The 19,618-nt window shown below is 37.1% G+C and overlaps 2 protein-coding genes across 2 annotated transcripts in view; both read right to left on the bottom strand.

Annotated features, from left to right (window-relative positions):
• Positions 1-8,005, bottom strand: part of hh (hedgehog signaling protein) — a 40,666-nt gene extending 32,661 nt beyond the window's left edge. The window contains exon 1 of the mRNA XM_028319656.1: positions 7,645-8,005. Coding sequence (XP_028175457.1) covers positions 7,645-7,920 — 276 coding nt within the window. The 5' untranslated portion in view covers positions 7,921-8,005. The remainder of the gene's footprint in view (positions 1-7,644) is intronic.
• Positions 8,006-16,740: 8,735 nt separating this feature from the next.
• On the bottom strand, positions 16,741-17,872 carry LOC114363830 (uncharacterized). Its single transcript, XM_028319661.1, has one exon. The coding sequence runs from the start codon at positions 17,812-17,814 to the stop codon at positions 17,011-17,013; it is 804 nt and encodes a 267-aa protein (XP_028175462.1). The 5' UTR covers positions 17,815-17,872; the 3' UTR covers positions 16,741-17,010.
• Positions 17,873-19,618: the final 1,746 nt, after the last annotated feature.

Genomic DNA, 19,618 nt, shown 5'->3' with positions numbered 1-19,618 from the left:
TCAACGATTCACCTGTCACCTAATGAAGAGCTGCTGCCCTCAATATACAAATGTAAGGATAAAGTTAAATAACAATGATATTGCTTAATATTCTACAATTCTATTAAAACCTGCACTATAAATTCACAAATTGATATTACGAACATGTCTTGATAATATGATCAAATAGAGGTTCAGAATCAATAGAGGAGAGATTGATGGATAGTAGTAAGTACTTCTAATATACATACATATAGTTTAAGTTGACAGTTGTATGAGCTTGCGGTGTGTGGCAAACGTTAAATCAACGATTCACCTGTCACCTAATGAAGAGCTGCTGCCCTCAATATACAAATGTAAGGATAAAGTTAAATAACAATGATATTGCTTAATATTCTACAATTCTATTAAAACCTGCACTATAAATTCACAAATTGATATTACGAACATGTCTTGATAATATAAGCCCTTACTTAAAGGGAATCGCGGAAATATCCAAGTAAATTTTCGCCACATAACCAACTTATTAAAATCATAATCCTATCCAAGATACTGGAAAAGGTTAGCCTACTGACAGTGCACTTAAGATATCATGAAATCTAAGGAGTCCTGTGAATAAATGTAAAACTAAAAATCCAACTTTACTACGAATAGATATACCTACTTGTCGTTGCTTGAAAGTGGAACAACCGATCAATTTTACTGCTCACCAATAAGAAATTTGAAAAGATTAGGTTGTACCTAAAACCCAGTGCTAAGAAACTTCTGTGAATAGCCGAAGAATTCGAAAAGTGACTAAAAGCAAACTCAAATACTGATACTTAGGTAGGTAGGCCGGCTGTTAAGGAAAATTTTGGTTCGAAAGACCGAGAACTCAAGCGTACCTACTTACTTATTCTAAAAATCTTAGTAAAGTCTCGTTCCGCATTTCGCAATACTTAGAATTTTCACATGAATCAATGCACTCTTGCAACAGACTGTTTGAACAGCCGCCACACATGCCTACTACACTTAGTATTCGCGGGAAACCGAAGATTCCTGGGAGATATTAACACACTTGTGTTTACATATATCATCGCTGTTTACGTTGCTGAAGAGATGCAAATCGTTAATTCATCGCCACCTTAGAAGCGACTATATAAAATATACCGCAAACAGTGGAGGTTCAAAGACCTGGCTCTGGAAGGCCTATTAGCCAGACTTTCCACTTTTTTCCAACCGCACAGTATTCCGACCTCTCGCTCATCTGGCTAAGGGCCGTAAGGGACTACCGATTTTCGCTTGAGTTCAGAACATACTCTGGAATTTAAGTGGATTTAGAAATATGTTAGCGATATTTGAACAACCATCTCCGCACTTATTTGTAGAAATATAAGCTTCCTCATAAATCTAGACATCTTCGAGATTTTAGATGTTACTTTTATTCGCAACTAGCGGCTGCCCGCGACTTCGTACGCGTGGATCCCGTTTTTTTACCCCCTTCATCAGGTATCTTACGCGGTTTACATTTTTCATACAAAAGGATTTTCCCGCTAATTCCCGTTCCCGTGGGAATTTCGGGAATTCCTTTCTTAGTGCACCTCTACGGTACCTAAGCTACGTCCCTTCCAAATTTCAAGTGCATACATTTAGCTGTTTAGGCTGTGCATTGATATGTCAGTCAGTCAGTCAGTTTCTCCTTTTATATATTTAGATAATTGCACAAAGTTACAAGAGTATTTAGTTCGGATTGATTACTCAGCGAAGTTATTGACATCAATAATGACTTCCACTATTATTTTGGCGCAAAATAACCCTTATTGCTACTACATAAGATTCTTGGTGTGCCGGTGTCCGGGCATTTAACTAGCACTTAAAAATAAAGTAATAATTCAGATGATGCCGACGCTTAAACGATAATCGACTGTCGGATGTTTACAGGTTAGGTTAGGAATGTTAACTGAATATTTGAATTCTGTTCAACATTACATTTTGATACAAAAATACCTGTGACTGATAAATTTTTAAGCCAGCGCCACATGATACAATGTTTGTAAATCCAGTGATCCAAAAAATCGAGCTTTCAACGCCACGCGCGCGTCGTGTGACCGCAACCTAAGCTTTGCATTTTCTAATTTTTTTAATCAGTAGTAAAATACCAGCTAAATGCGTTTTTCGAACGATGGTTAGTTTGATTTTCTGGACATTTTATTATTTACTAAACATTACTATTCGCTAATAATTTGGTTAACAATTTTCTTTCACTATCAAAAAACGAAATAATGTAGGTAACTATTTTTAAATCTAAAAGCCCAATAGGTTATTTTTATGCCTTACAAGTTTTATAATACCAGTTAGTATCAAGCGCACAATGTTTGATTCGGCCGTTAAGAAGTCTTTATAACATTTTACAGCGCTGTAAACCCACCGTAGAATTTTAGGATTAATTTGATTATGGTCAATTATTCACAAAGCGATCGGGGCTCGTTCCGTTTTTTATCCTGCGCTAATAAGCCGAAAAGCGTCTAATTTGGGTGGCGGTGTCTTTGCTGCTAACAAATTAAACCACTTTAGCGTATCTGTTAATGAAATAAAATCAATATTAACAATCTATAATTAAGTGACTTTAAAACGATTTGGTCTTATAAAAGTTTTGTTTGCTTTTCGTTACTGTTTATCTAATAGAGCGTAGAGTAGGAATATTCTAGATAGTTTCCGTCAACCGAAAAACGTTAACGCGAGCTAATCTCGGGATTACAATGGGGTTTAAAAAGTAGATAACAAAAGTTGGCGCGGCGACCGGGATTGCTCGCTATCTGCGCGCGCGCTGCAGTAAAAGCTCATTGTAACCCGAGCCTCAAATACGAAATTGAATAATGCTGACCTATCCCGCGACCGCCTTGCCCATAAATCACCGAGATATTTATGTCCCTCACCCCCCGCGGCCCGCGCACCCCCGCCCGCGCCCGGGCCTTATTCGCGTCCAGGGATATAAAATATTAAATAAAAACATACATAAAATGGTAAGTAATTCCGATTGGAATCGGAGGAGCGCAACTCGATGCGGTCGCGCGTCTATTCTGCGGTTTGCCGGTTTGCGCGGCCGGCTCAATGGATGACGGCCTTTTCAAAATAACTGATCCTTTACTCACAAAAACTAGTGTAGTAACAGACGCAGTATGGCTAACATGCATCTTTGACGTTCATTTAAATTAGATATGATAATCACAAGTTAATGTTGGCAATGTAAACAATTTATGCATAACTAAGTAGGTAGGCACCTACTATTTTAGATTTGCCATTTATAAACAAAGGCGTTTCTTTAATATAAAGAATTACATTTACTTATAATGAACATTAACTTTTAAGAAACAGCGAAATATTATTATTTTGTGGCACAGATCAATTCCCAGCTGTTACTTAAATATTCCCAAATACAAGTCAATCAGAACAAATGAATCCCTAACTGTCACCAAGCAAGTTATGCAACGCACAGAACAGCCATAGGAAAGAGCATAACACATTTATCTCTGATGCATCTTGGCTTGTAACGTACCGCTTCCCGTACGCATTAACTTTACTTATATTCCCTCTTATTTATGAGAAATAAATAATACTATTAGACGGAGATACCGATTCCTGATAAAAAGTGGGACCGAGTTAAAATGGGAGGCACGGCGGAGAGGCAGAAAGAAAGTAATGGAGGCGCATCGAACCGGTTTGAAGATTTTTACGAATGCAAGGCTGCTCGGTTCGACCGGGCTATGTGCTGCGCCCGGAGCCACACATAACATATAACCATCGGCGGATTCGCGCCGGCCTTTCTTCCACGCACACACCTGCATCATCGCCCGTACGGCCCATCTTATACCGATTATTATCTCCATATAACTGGATTCCACGTAAAGGTACATTAGGCTATTAAAATATTTGCTGTGCAAATCCGTTCGTACTTATTATTCGAGTCATTATTTGCAAATGAGTGGGTAAACAATAGCATCCTTTGAACGAGCGACCACTATTTCAGTTCTCGGGTTGACGGAGATTGAAATATGGTTGTGATGACGTCCAGCCCGGGGCTTGGACTCGCTCTAGTTGGTGGAGCGTAAACACCTTGTCTCGGCCGCTAAATCGAATTCACTCCGCCAAACAATCTATTGACATTGCATTAACCTGTAACCGAAAATAGCGACGCTGATAAACATGTCCCATGAATTCGGAGCTGTTCCAGAATTTGACTTGAAGAAACAATTGCGGGCTGTTACAGTTGATGTTTATCTTGAATAGAATACCTATAGATACTTAGAGTTATTATGGAAAAATAACTTACCGCCTTTTCCTATGCAAACATCACAAACAAGCTACATAATACTTATAAAAAAAAAATTCTACAAAATGTCTGCCCGTCTGTTGTAATATTGCATCAAATTAACTTTATGTAACACACCTGAAAATTCCTACACTACGCTTATATTTTCTTAAACACCAAAATCCCAGACTGTCTCTATTTTAATTGGCGAAAAAAAAATCCGCATAACCGAAACAGCAAAAACACTGGCCAACAGTAACCCGAGACTCACTGTCGTTCACAATTTTTATTGGCACACTTTGTGACATGAGGAAAAACATTTTCATCTGAATGGTATATTGCAAATTACACAATTGCCTTAGTGCGAGGCGTTCTCAAACAAATTGCTTCAGTCTTAGATGTCGTTCCGATGTACAAAGAGTTATAAATCAGCAGGGGACGTGTACCATCAAACGGTCAGAGTATAAACTTAAGTATTATACGGGATTTTGTCTAGGAATATAGTTTTGAACTGCAAATAGCATTAAACATTAACAGCTAAAGCGTGTATCTGTTTGTATTAGCTATTTCAGGAATTACTGCAGTTCGACTGGAAAGTAAAAGCTCTCTTTGCCAAAAATAACAGTTTTCAACACCTAAAAATCTTCATCAATAGAAAAAAAATGATAATCAAGATAAAGAAAGTTAGAAAATATGATATTTTTCAATATAAGAAACTACCAGTTACTTTTTATTAATGGAGGAAAATTCATACATAGTTCCACCATACCTCTTAGAGAAATTAATATTAGTAGTAGCAACATGACCTACATAGCCAAGGAAATAGAGTGACCGACAAAGGCGATGTTTGTCAGTTTGTTTGTCAACAGGCGGCCATGTTTGATTAACCATTAGAGCCGCTCGCGCAATATTTTCCTATGTGTTTTGCTGAAATATTATCCGATTCTGAAGGTTGCCAAACGTTTTAGCAGAGCAGAGCAGAACATCATTACTATAATTACATCCAAAGTTGCTAATTTTTATTTATTGCTTACTAAAAAATCAGGGTTATTTTGCTAAAAACATGGTAATTTGTTGTCAAACAAACTCCAAAGTGTTACCTAAAGATAGGCAGAAGTAGTATAATTTGCTAGACACGCTGGACACTGACCTGCCATATCATTGCGTCACACAGGTATCACATGTGAAAATATGATTGCATGACTCATCATCACATTTAAGTACCTACTTCATAATGGCTATTGTATCGTTCCACTTTGCAGTCATAATTGACTTCAGATTTCATTAGTCACTGACAACTGAAGACTGCTTCTATAGTGACTTTATACATGTCTTTATTGCTGTTAACTACAATAGAACATATAACAAGTACAGCACTTAATAACATATTTACTTGCAGCATATTCACTCCAAGCGGTACCTTTGACGCGAGGATGGGCAAACATAGTTTAAATATCTACTAATCTACATAAGTATAAATGTCGTGCGAGGCTTACTCATGTAAACTCACTATTAAATGTGATAATAAGCAAGCAGGCACATTATTCATCTATGACTGACTGAATACACAATAGTTTCTTAGATTAACTTAAGCATACATTACCTTAAGCTATTTTGGACAGTCCAATACTTTATTTATTTTATTAATAACTTATTGCCGTTCTTTATTTTTCAAGCAAAAAATCTAAATGTAAGTAAATTATTAGTACCTATTATAAATTACCTATACAAAACAAAAAGACGTTTATAAAATAAATATTCATTGCAACTTGTTCAGTAAGTAGCAGAATGATCAAATAAAATTGCATCATTTTATTATGGTGAGTAGTAAAAGTGATTAACACGCTACCACATGGTAATTCATTAGATGAGGAATAGCTCATTGTGGTTTTTACTACATGATGATAAATTCAGGTATTTATATGTTTCTATTTAGAAATACATTTTACCTAAGGTACATTGCTATCATAAATTAATAACTTAACTAAATTTTATTCTACAATGCACAATGATGATTTTAACCACTTGAAGTAGTGAAATAATACCTAAAAGCTAAAAAAGCTCCTACAAAGTTGTGTCTTGACTTTGTGAAAAAAAAAACACTCTTAAGTGCTATTTTATAAAAATAGAAGAAAAAAATAAACTTGAACCTTTTTGAACCCATGTAACAAACAAAAGATGTAAATATAAAAATGGCTGACTACTAAATTATAAAGAAGCTTAATAAAAAACTAATTATAAACAGGTTTATTAATGAGGCAATCTAAGCAAATCTTTACCTACCAATCTACGAGCAAAATTAAGTAATTTTGAATGAATGATCATACCTACACGATTTAAATACATAACACAACTAAAGAAAGTTTGTTAGGGAATATAAATGTGTTTTTAACAGCTGTTAATGTGCGAAAAACTGCCTTTTACGAATGGTGGGCCATTCAATGTAACAGAATTGCCACTAAACACGGTGACATGTCGTTTGCTTGGTTTAGTACTTACACCTACTTGTTGTCGTTAACTAATAAGGGATGGGAAACAAATAAACTTGTACTATATGTGTGAAAAAGATTGAGAGGCTTTTTGAACTTTCAAATATTTTTTTTTCATAAAAGTTTCAGAGTAGTTACACTATGTTAAACAGTAATTTACATCTAATGTAACTGATAAAAAGACAAACAACAATTCCTAAGCTGAACTACTCAAAAATACTAAATGACATTTGTGCGTGAATAATTTGTAAACTACCCGCATGCGTTTGCACAGTGAAACAATGAGTTTTTTATTTATAGTGAAATGTTTACAATCTGATTAATTGATGAATGACATTTTTTATGGAACAGTAAATAAAAAAACTTTTTTAAAATTGCGCACGGAAGACACAACAAAGTATCTCGAACCAAAAATTCCCGTAAGTTATCTCGAAGCTTTACAAAGCGTCATGAACGACAACGCATGACGGAGAATGCCTTCGACACCAACTTTTATGACGGCCATATATTTACCCAAACTGGCATCAATATTGAAAAGAAATCATCATTCATCCATTAGTCACAGAGCCAAAATATTTGTTGACAAAGCCTGCATAATTGTAATGCTACAATCGAAAACACTCGCTACGAAGCTACCGTAACGCCCGCAATTTGTTCCCATTGTTCCACGGGCGTAATGTTTACATCGCCGATTGTCCCTACCCGCGCACTAAGGAGCTGTTTTCATAACAGAGGACACTTCGTGAAATCCATTGTTTCAAACAACCATAACGGCATTCAGCACTTCTCAAGAAACATCGGAAGAAACTTCTACCGCACTGCACTGAAAGACACAGTTTCGATACTTCGAACTGAACCGGAGAACACTCGGAAGCAGTGGAAACTCACCTGGGTCATGAGGCGATCGGCGCCGGTGCCTTCGTCGTCTTTGAAATCGATGTCCGGATTGTAATTAGGCACTAAGTCTTTGAACTTTTCGTCGTGTCTGGTGATGCGGCCCTCCGCGGGCCCGCTGGCGGACTTGTTGATCTCGCTGTAGTTGGGCTCGTGCTGGCGGAACACGAGGGGGTAGGAGCGCCGCGCCTGCTGGCGGGGGTTGAACCCGCGGCCGGGGCCGCACGCCGCCGCGGCGCCCAGCCACACAAGCACCAGCGACAGCCTCATCTCGCAAGCATCACTTCACGCGCGCTCGACGCACGACCACCGCGCGCCGCGAATTGAGCGACACTGAGAGCTCGGGCACGCCGAGCGATCCTCCACCACCGCCTCATTGCATCCCTTGCGCGCCACCACCGAGCCCTTTCATCTCGTTGGGAAATCATTGTTTCCTTTGCCCTGCGTTGACGTTGCACACGCCGTTACGCGTTATTGTGTAGATCAGGGTTTTTTACGCGAATTAGATGGGCGCTTTCAACCGGGGCATTGTTCGACCACCACAAAAAATCTTTTAAATATTTTAACAAGCAAGTCTTGCTATGATCTTACTTTCCAGCAAGAATTGTGACGAAAGAAATTAAAACTAACGGACTTTAAAAAAAATAACAAAATACTTAACTAACACAAGAAATAACTCATCTATCTATATATATAAAAATGAAACCCGTTTCGCGTTGTCACGGCATCACGTGTGAACGGCTGAACCGATTTCGACAATTCTTTTTTTTAAATGTTTGTGGAAGTCCAAGGATGGTTCTTACGGAAAAAAATATTGAGAAAATCTCTACGCTAAGGCGGTACGAAGTTCGCCGGGTCAGCTAGTAGCTGATATAAACAATTAATTTTTCATGACATGACCTAACCTAACTTTTCGATATCTGGTGAAAAATAAATTTTTAAAATAAGTTTCATTTAATTATCATTATATTAACTTTTACTAGCTTTCCAAATAAGGAAAATCTGTTTATTAGATCAACACAGTCTATGGAAAACCCATTAGGTACGGTAAAATTTTGGAAAATTCTGATGTTAATAAGTCGTGTATATCTATTTAGAACATGGTTTATGTTTGAACTTGATTACGTGAGAAAATCTCTGAAAGAAAACCCATCACAACATTAGGTTATGTAACCTAAGTACAATATTTCTTACGGGCATGTTCTTAACTAACTTGTTATTGCAGATGATACAATATAGAAAAATCACACACTAATATTTTTATTGATTATTCGTTGCTAAGCTTATGGGAGTAATTGATGTGCTTGCGATATAAAGCGAAGATAACGCCTTGTATAGATCAAAAGAAAATTAATCATAGCTCGCATCCGCATGAGAACATGATTTAGTATACTTTTGAAGAGTTAACATCGTTGACTGACTTACTACTGCTGCTTTTTCATAGTACGAGCTCACGTAATACCTAAAGATGCGGTGGACTAGCTTTTACCCGCGGCCTCGCCCGTATTAGGTTTGACATCGTCACAGAGAGACCGGGATGATAAAACTACCCTATATTTTCCTGGGTTTTTTGGGGTTACCCAATAATTCAGAAACTGGGCCTAAAACTACTATCTAGGGTTCATTAGTTTAAGAGTGAAAATAGGTACTTATGGATAGACACATAGTTAATAATAATAATTATATCTGTTGTATGGATTTGGAAGTATGGATACCTACACACGTATTTACATATTTACAAAGCCAAGCCAACAAAGTTTTCGATTTTTGGGTAAAACCGTGATGTCAACAAAAACTATCATATGATTCAAAAAGCCCAGTAGGTACCTACTAGGAAATTCACTACTCAGATATGGAGACAACATTTGCTTATGAGTTCAGTATTTGCTAATCATTCAGACCTGCTTATTAACCGCGGATATGTGTGCGGTCTATTCCGCATCCCGGTTCGGCGTTTACGTGATCGTCAAACGTTTTCTGCAAATCATTGGCAGATACTGGTATAGAGGGGGGCAAACTGGGGCACCTGCCCTAGGAGTCTAGCCTAAGGCGCCAAATGGTAAGAATTAAGGGGGCGCTTTGTGAAAAATAAAGTTGAATACATTTATTTACTCGCACATCCAAGTCATGAGCGCGTTTTTTTAGGCATCTCAAACGCTTGGAGGCGCCATAATAAAATTTGGCGCAGATTAAAAAAATGGTATCCGTGGCTGAACTGGCTGATCATTGGAACAGTTAGTAGTACTTGTTTCGCCATTTATTATTCATCAACCTGCCTCGAATATGTTATTGAACATCTAACGACCCTTTGTCTCGTGTCCGCAATGCCGTCACAAACCGACGAGTTTATGTGGGTGGAATGGTGTGTGACCATTTGTTTACCTAAATTTCGTTACGATTAGTCAAATAAAATGTAAAACAATTTTGCAGCATTGTCAATTGCCTTCGTTACCTATTATTGTTAACCACTAAAGCTGTGATGCTAGGTAGCAGATAATGTATTGTCGCAATAAGTTCGCCTTAAGTACCAATTTGAAGAATTGCACTGACAGCTTTCTGTATGACCCAAAGCTTGACTGGCGGAGAATGCTTTTAGCATTAAGTCCACCCATTGTACCTACATTCTATTTGTGCAATAAAATAAAAAATGAAAGATGAAGGATTGATTGTGAATCTGAAAAACGATACCTAATCTAAAATACTTTTTTACAAGCTTTATATTGACTTCACTTGTTAGGTGTGGGACAAATCTTGCAACTGAATTTAAGACCAGTTCTCATCAACCGATTGAGCTGAAATTTGGTATACTTATGTAAGTGTGGAAATCCTTGGGGGAGGCCTTTGTCCAGCAGTGGACGTCTTTCGGCTGAAACGAACGAACGAACGATGTAAGTACGATGACAATGCAATATTATGGTACCATTGAGCTGGTCTGATGATGGAGTCGGGAGGTGGCCATAGGAATTCCTAAACAAAACGGTGGAAACTCATCGAGTTTGGGTTCGTTGGATTTGTCTTTTCGAGCACTTTAGTGTTAGATAATGTCCAGGGTCCTGAGATTATATAACTAAAAAGTGTAAAATAAAATTATAATAAAAATAAACTTTTTTAAAAACAAGCTTTTATTCTGAATTTCGAAAGCTTGTAGCGCAAACAGAGAAAAAGAGGAATAAATTCCATGCGCGATACAAACTTTCGAAATTCAGAATAAAAGCTTGTTTTTAAAAAAGTTTATTTTTTTTCCTATACATTCAGAATACAGCACAGCCGCGCCTTAATGTAATAGGGGAGATGTTGCACTATGTAAAGTCTGGTATGCCGTCTATGCAGTTCAGAATAGTGTACCCTCGTTACGTAGCAAAGTACTAGCTACTACATAGTTACTAGTTCCACGACGTGATTGCAACGATGTGCGCACACCACACCCGTGACAGCGCGCCCTGTAATCACCACCGCATTATCATTAACATGGCCACGTTCATTATGAGCCGCTGAATACTATGTAGGGGAAGTAGGTACACGATTATGAGGCTAGTTTATGCGACCCTTTCAATTGGACCGCAAACTGCTGCACTCTTGAAGCGACGCCACTTTTGAAAGGAAGAAAGACTTTTGTGGATCGTTGGTGATGAAATCTGATCTAGAGCAGTAATTTTCCCGTAAGTCTATGATAAGCTTTGATTACTATGAAAACATATCTCTTGGTCTAATAGAAATTTATATAAAAATGAAAATGAAAAGCTTATTTTGGTTATAGATACCTACTTTTTCATTTTAATTTTCATTACGTATTATACCACTTACTTAGATACTTAGATTAGGTGCCTGGATGCGAGAGGCGCAGGACCGGTCTTCGTGGTAATCCTTGGGGAGGCCTTTGTCCAGCAGTGGACGTCTTTCGGCTGAAACGAACGTACGAACGAACGAGCGAACTTAGATACTTACTCGTAAAAATAATTTAGGTATGCTTTTTTATCTGGGTCTGATTTTACAGTTCAATTTAAGAAAAGAAAGTTCCCTAGAAGACAGTCTAGCATGAGAAATTATAGAAATTCTTAATCGTAATTTCAATCCTTAGTTTTACACAATAGTAACCGAAGGTCGGGTCATCAGACTTGCACGTGCTATCGTAGTAGAGCTTCTGGACAAAAACAATATCTCGACCTCCATCCATTCCCGAAACAAGACAATACCAAGCGCTCGCATTCTCCACGAGTTTTGACCCGGAAAAGGCTTCTTTAGTAGGAAAATTTATACGCGCATTTGCATAACAGAAACGGCCTATTTAGGACGATTTGTAAGCAACACCAACTCGTACATCAATACAATAAAATTCTGTGCTGCATAAACTCCCCATAAGTCATACTAGCCGCGCTTTAACACGCTTTGTTTGCGTTCGCCGACGCGACCTATTAATAAAAATGTGTTTTAAGACTGTTGGTTATCTCGAAAGTAACCTTCTCGAAAGTATTAGAATAGAAATTCCAAATATTAATGACAACATAAAAAGTATGGAATAGTTCTAATATTTATTTTCAAACGTGCGAAAACAAGTTCACACTCCTTATCTTCGTTAATGAGATCTTCGAAGGGTTCCGTGTGAATCGGAATTGGGCACAAAGGGTGGAAAGGATCTCGCGTTTAACACAAAGCTTTAAACTGCAGATAAGATGATTTTTCATGCAATTTTTAGTCTTAGCCACCGAAACGAGCTTTGTGACTCACGCACGGTTTTTGCTTATTACCTGCTTATCAACCAGCATAGAAATGTTGTAACATTTTTAAATTAGATAGTGATAAGGATATAATTTACTGTTTATTACAAATTTAAGTGCCTATTAGGTATCTCTATGACGAAAACTCTATGAGGAAAAAAGGGGGTGCAGCGCCGACGAAAAATTACGATTTGCTAGCCGAGATAGCGGTGGCGCAACGAACTAACACGATCGCACACAAACTACTTTACAGAGTAGAGACAAAAGAGACTCAATACAGAGTAAAAACACGCATTTCACTAATTTTGCTAAACAAAACGTGAGTTTATAATACTTTAATTAGGAAAAAGGAAGGATTTGATTTTTTGTTGGTATTGCTGCGAAAATTCTTACACAATAAAAATCCTAACTAATATTGATTCTTCTGATGAACAAAGGCGTTAAAAAAGTTTCGTAAAAGAGTATTTTTCCTAGACGTTCAATTCAAATAGGCTGTTAACGTAGCGTCTTTCCATTCTATACATGGCCAGAACGCAAGGGTGTGAAACTAATCGAGTATAGTTTGGAAATAACTTTTTTTTACTAAACTCTTCCAAACTATATGAGCAGTTACGCAAATACTGCGTACCTACTACTCTAAATAAAAATGTTATCGATTTATTTATTTAATCCTACCTAATCAGTTTATTTTGAAAAACCACTTACCCGCAAGAGTGTTAAAAATCTAGTTTTATATTGATTCGATAAAATATAAGTGGACCGACGATCTGGTGAAGGTCGCGGGTGGTACCTGGATGCGAGCGGCGTGGTACCGGTCTTTGTGGAAATCCTTGGGGGAGGCCTTTGTCCAGCAGTGGACGTCTTTCGGCTGAAACGAACGAACGGCAAAGAAAGGTTGCAAGGGTTTTCTAGCCATATTAACTATAAAATAAGTAAAATATTTTTTCGTAACAATCGAAGTCATAACAAAAGAGATACTATTTGCATGCTCTGCGCTCTACACTACTCTGTAAAGGATTGACAAACACACATTTGACACTTGACAGCTACGATAAAGCAAAACGCCTGATGATTTCTTCACGGCAAAGTTTTTTTGGGAAAATCAAAAATTCTCAATATTAATGCATTAATACCAAAAACGAAAAAGGGGGCGACCTTCAAAATATTAATTTAAACATTTCCATATAAAAATTATTGCTTCATACGTTAAATTAACAAAGTTCTCGAAGAAATAAATTTTCCATATGTCTGCATTTTAAATGTTGTTTATCAATTTTTTACGTATTTATTCAAAATTTCGAAAAGGCGGCGACCTAGATCAAGGATTGGGCTACCCTACACAAGTTACTTTGACGTATTTAAGTCACTAATCGCAGAGCACTCGTGATTTAAAAATATGACAATTTTAAGGATTCTGTGCAGGACCATGAAAACGGGCACTTTACGGGAGTAGGTAGAGCAAAAAAAGGAGTAGTAAATGTTATGTTGTACTGTCTTACTATGAGTACGAATAACCACGTGTATGTAATAAATAATTCGCTACGATGTTATGAAAATGTAGAGTCATTGTCATTGAGCTTAAAATTAAGTAGGTTTAATACGAGTACATGACTATAATGTACATTTCAAAAACAGGTAGTGGTAGGCATTCCGTCACACCTTCAGCACCAGACATTGTATCCTGCAATTATTAGTGTACCTAGTTTATTACACCTCCTGGCGCCAGCCCTCGTGGAGACGACCGCTGACCAGCAACATAATGCCGCTTACACACAATAAACTAACCCAATAAACCACTATTGTTGTATAATTCGTGGCTTTACCGACTCATTCATAACTCTCAAAAGGATGTCAGAAGGGATTACTACGTCCTGGAATGTACGAAAGCAAATATCCGTTGTGAATTTCAAACCTCGATGACCAACATTTTTATGGCAAGATAATGAGTTTATTATTTCCCTTTTTCGATCTGTTTTAAACTTTATTGCACGAGAAATGTTGGAAAAAAGACAATGAACATACCTACCATTGGTATTCTCGACAGTTAAACCTTTGAACTGAAAAAAAATTAAAGAATTGCGTGAAAAAAAAAACTAAATTAAGTACCTATTTTATAAGAAAATTCGGTTTTAAACTATTACCTAGTTGTTCGACGAAGAGTTAGTTAGCTAGTTAAATATGTGAAATAAAAGTTACCTATTAATGGTGACATGTGATACCTACTCACTAAATAATTACGGGCGTCATACATTAATTTATCACTCACTATACAGTCATAATTAGGTCGAACAGTCATTACTATACAATCCGCAAATTCATGATATGTATTTTTAGCTATTATACAAAAGTAGGTACCAACTTAGGTAGGTATCTAATGTTATCCTGGAAAAATAATTTTCACTAAAACCGCGTAATTTTTCCTTAACTTTTTATTTAAAAAAATACTCAAGCCTTTTGTTGAATAGGGGTAGATTATCCAGCCGGGAGCTACGTGGTCAGTCTGTCGTCCGCGTAGACAAGCCGATTACCAAGCTCTCCGGTAAAATAAACTGTACCAAGTGTTGGTGTCGCGTCGCACCTCCGGCCGGCAGCCGAGCAAACATAATTTTCGACAAAGACTGACCGAGGTAGAGTTGCCAGAGTCACCACGCATATTTTCTGGAAATCTGGAGTCTTAATCATTTTTTTTCAGCTACTTTTAATCTGTAAAGAGCAGCATTCGACCCGGAGTGGCACACGAAACTTGTAGATAGGGTATGGTATTGTTATAGAGAGGAAAAATCTTCGATACCTTTTTTTTCAAACAACGATGATCAGTGAACCGAGTGAATCATGATGACCTTTAATACTTAATGCGTGTTTGGAACCCTATAAAAGATTTCAATATTACCAAATTTTGTGAGTCAATATCAAAGACACTAAAAGCTCATAAAAAGTTTCTGCGCTTCTTTTTTGTAAAAACCTGCAGGGAGGAGCTGCATCTAGGCAAAACTTCCAAGGTATTTTTAAAGTAAAAAATACAGGAAAAGACGGCTCGTACCTGGCAACATTTTTGTCCGAGGTGTCGGCACAGGCTAATGGATGCAAGTGCTGGACCAATACGCCCGCCTCTAGTGTTTTAAACTGTTTACTCTTCCATAAAGCTCTCGAGTTCACACGCGGATGCGTGTCGCCCCACGCCATGGATGAAGAGATCTTTCCGCAAACAAACACGGGTAGGGTGTATGTACATACGTACCTACATTTGTTTGAAGTATTTAATTTAGTGTGCTTCAATCGAATTTGGAAGTCGCCTATATTCATTTAAAACCAAAGCTCGAGCATGACAATTTGTCTGTAGCGCAAAATGTTGGTGATTTCTGAAACTGAAGTCATTAAGTTAGGTATAAGTACTTCACATAACTATCAGCCTAATTTTAGAAAATTATAAGATTTTAACATACCACAAAGTGCTATAAGAACTAGTAATTAAGGGATAACTACCTTACTAATTTATTGTAGATATGCAAGTATCTTCGAAAAAATAGACAAACTTCATAAGAACGACTTATCTCTATTGTGTCTGACATTTTTGCATACTCAAAGCGAAACCGCGGAACTTTTAGCTTACAAATTACAAAACTTATAAGCTCCAACATCGTGGAACCTACCACAAACTTTCAACCGAAGCTTTTTAGTTTTCAGTTTTTTTCCGTAACCTACTTTTCCATTTACATATGTAACGAAAACTAATCACTAATAAAAACAACTCGCGTGTGTGCTTGCCTATAGCTAGAATACTAACGCATAGCTTTCAAGTACTTTTTAAAAGCTAAACTCATGAACAAGGTGTAAAGAAGTCAAACCTGTTTGGTTCATGCACTGCCCTCTAATTGACAAATTGGAATCTTATTAAAATAAAGTTCAAGTTCCTAAATGACCGCGATGGGTGCTGCGCTGGCGCTGGCAGACGTGTGTGATGTCAGCGCGGGCCTACCGACCGGGTGCCGACGATTGCCGAGTGAACGCGATCGGTGCTCCGGCGGCGAAAATAAAAAGTCTCAAGCATTCAAAGCGCGTGCCTCGATGTGTGTGGTCCACTGTGGAGGTCCTCGTCGCCTTTTGATTTATTAAAACAAATTTTCACACTGTTTTTTGGCTAATTAATTTTATTGCAAATTTTATTTGACTTGGTTTAGCTTTAAGGGACTGAATCGGAAGGGCAAAACCGATTTAACTTGTGAAAAGAACTTGGTAGGTAAGTAGCCGGCCAATCTAGTAACTCTACGGATTTCTTCTTCATTAGTGATGCATTATTATTATGTTTCTGATGTAGTACCTCCTTTAGCTTTTAAGCAACTTAGGAAGATAAAGTTATGAAGGTCTCTACATCTAAGAAGATAGAGTTATGAAAGGTCTCTACATTTACTGGTTTGCTATTATAGAAACTCCTAGTTGTAACAGAGGGTACAGCAGTAGGATAACTGAACGGTAAAAAGGTGTGCCTACCCTCCTACAGTTACTGAATCAGATTACGATTTCAAATCAGTGAAAAAAGCGGGCGGTGAATGTGGAAAAGCTCTAGCTGTAAAGAAACACAATGTCGCAATAAATTTTTCATTTTAATTTCCAATAAACTTTTCGCGTGATAGGTATCAAAATTTAATCAACATTCCGAAGATGACGAATCCTCTTTACAGCAAATCCCCGATTTGTCAGGTGAAGGCTTGTCACAATCGTCTCTGTAAGAATTGATATCACTTCCCGAATGAGCGTTTAACTCCGGGTATCTTGGGATCAGCTCGTAATTATTCAAGTCATAGGCAGAATCGTTCGGCGAGTTCTTCCAATTATTAGCTATCATTTGCAGTGGCTCTAGACATTGAAGACTCTGCTTTACTCGTAGCAATTCAATGTTACATTGGTTTTCGACTTCTAATAACTTCAGCTTGTAGGCTTTCGCCAACATTTGCTTTCTTATTGCGTTTTTCTTTTCTATTTGAGCCATATTCAGCGTGTTTTGATATTTCTGCAACTGCTTTTCATATTCAATAAGACTTTCATCGCAATTCAGTTTGCTATCAACACATGCGCTGTACATACTCGTAGAGTTGATATCTCCCATAATATCCACGTCGCACTTCAGGTCATGATACACTGGCACCGAGCCGGACACTGAAGGCAGTTGTGGCATTTTCGCCTGTTTTTCTAATTTAGATTTCTCTTTACTCAGTTCCATTTTTAGAGACTCAATAATATTGCGACATTGAGCAATTCTGTCTTTCAACTTCAACTCGTTTTCTTCGATCATTTGCGGAGTTATATCCTTCGGTTTCTCTTCGTTCGCTTTCACTTCGGAATCATCAGCTTCAGGCATAAGAACATTTTCTTTTTCATGCGCTATATCTTTCTCTGGAACACATCTTGGGGAAGTTTTATTATTATCACCTGAAGCCTTCAATGAATCCATATTGCCTTGCAACTAAAATAAAATTGTCCCAAAATTCAAATTAAAAAATGGCGTCCAAATGGCGTCTCTCAAAATATTTTACATCAAATTACAAAGAGAAAAACACATGTTTATTTTTTTAGCATGAAGGTCCAATATATGACCCATTTAAAATTACTTACTTATACAGGGTGGAAACGATAAGTGATCTCAATCGATTATTTCTAAACTATACAAGATATCAATAAACTAGTTACTGATCCTGAAAGTGCTTCATGAGCTCTATCAAACGGTATTAATAAATAGGTTACAGAATAAACTGGATCTATCCGAAAATTCAATGTTTCCAGCTTCCATACATTTGGTAAAGTCACATTATTTTAAAAACTACACATGATATCGTAAAACTGATTACTGATTCTAAAAGTGCTTCACAAGCTTTATCCAATGGTATCAATAATAGGTAGGTGGAGGGAAGTCGAACCTTAATTTCGAACTCCTCCTATGTTCTTCTGATTAATTTCGTTGCGGGTCCAATGACAGTTTAACTTTCCCCCGGGACAAACTTGACCTTCATTGGTTGGGTTTTTGTGGTGGTCAAGCTGTAGATCCTGGCTACACAGGAGTTGCAGTGGTGGGAACGAGAGGTGGGAATAGTCCCGTATCAATAATAGGTTACAGAATAAACTGGATCTATCCAAAAATTAAATGTTTCTTTCTTCCATACATTTAGTACTACCACAGTCATGACACTCATCTCTTGACAATATTATAACAAGTAAAGCCTAAAACCAATGTTTTCCATTAATAATTTTAAATAAGAATACAATTTACGAGTTTATTTTGAGTTTATTATTAAATAAAAAAAATAGGCTAGTTGCCACTATTTTTATTATTTGATAAAACGGNAGGTTGTAAATGAACTGTACTTACTTAGTTAACTTAACATTCCTTAGCTTAGCTGAGCAGAAATCAGGATTTAAAGCAAACAATTTTGCAACCATCAATGTGTCGATTTTGAGCAGATTTGTGCTTTCTGCTTTCACAAACTCAGGATCCATGATAATTTTCAATAAATGCGAACTGTACAATATTTTTATGTGAAAACAAGGCGTTTATATGAAAGACCACGAATAACCTGAAACTAGTGTTTGACGTTTTGTTGTTTACAATATTGGTGACGTAGAAACATGGCGGACGGTGTTTTCAGTCAAGAGAAAAAAAAGTAAAAAATTAACGGGTTTCAGTTGAATTTTTACAGCAATCCCTTATTTATATTTATTGAAGTTTATATATTTCGGACCCTTGTACAGAATAATATTTGAATTAAAAGTTATTATGATAAATGGTGACATGAGGCAACTAGCCTATTACACTTATAATATTGTGTGGCTGGCAAACATTTAGTATGGAAGCTGGAAACATTGAATTTTCAGATAGATCCAGTTTATTCTGTACCCTATTATTGGTACCCTTTGAAAGAGCTCATGAAGTACTTTCAGGATCAGTTACCAGTTTTTCAATATCTTATTATAGTTTAGAAATAATCGAGTGAGATCACTTAACGTTTCCACCCTGTATACAGTGTGTCCGGGCATGTAGTGATCAAACTTTAAGGGCGTAATCTATGGACAATTTTATCGATGAAAATACTTCAAATTTGGGGCCTGACCCATTTCTCGAAAAATTACATCGATTTAAGTTTTTAATTTTTAGTTTACACCTCTTCTTTAAAAAACAAGTGAAAGCGTGGGTAGCTTAACATTAATAGGCAAATATTTTATATCATGCGATAGCCAATAAAATTATCTATTAGTAGAAGAAG

The sequence above is a fragment of the Ostrinia furnacalis genome, unplaced genomic scaffold (genome assembly GCF_004193835.3).
Source record: "Ostrinia furnacalis isolate ACB-3 unplaced genomic scaffold, ASM419383v2 OfSCF7311, whole genome shotgun sequence".
Taxonomy (NCBI): domain Eukaryota; kingdom Metazoa; phylum Arthropoda; class Insecta; order Lepidoptera; family Crambidae; genus Ostrinia; species Ostrinia furnacalis.
Note: the sequence above shows the minus strand (reverse complement) of the source record. Positions and strands in the feature narration are given on the sequence as shown.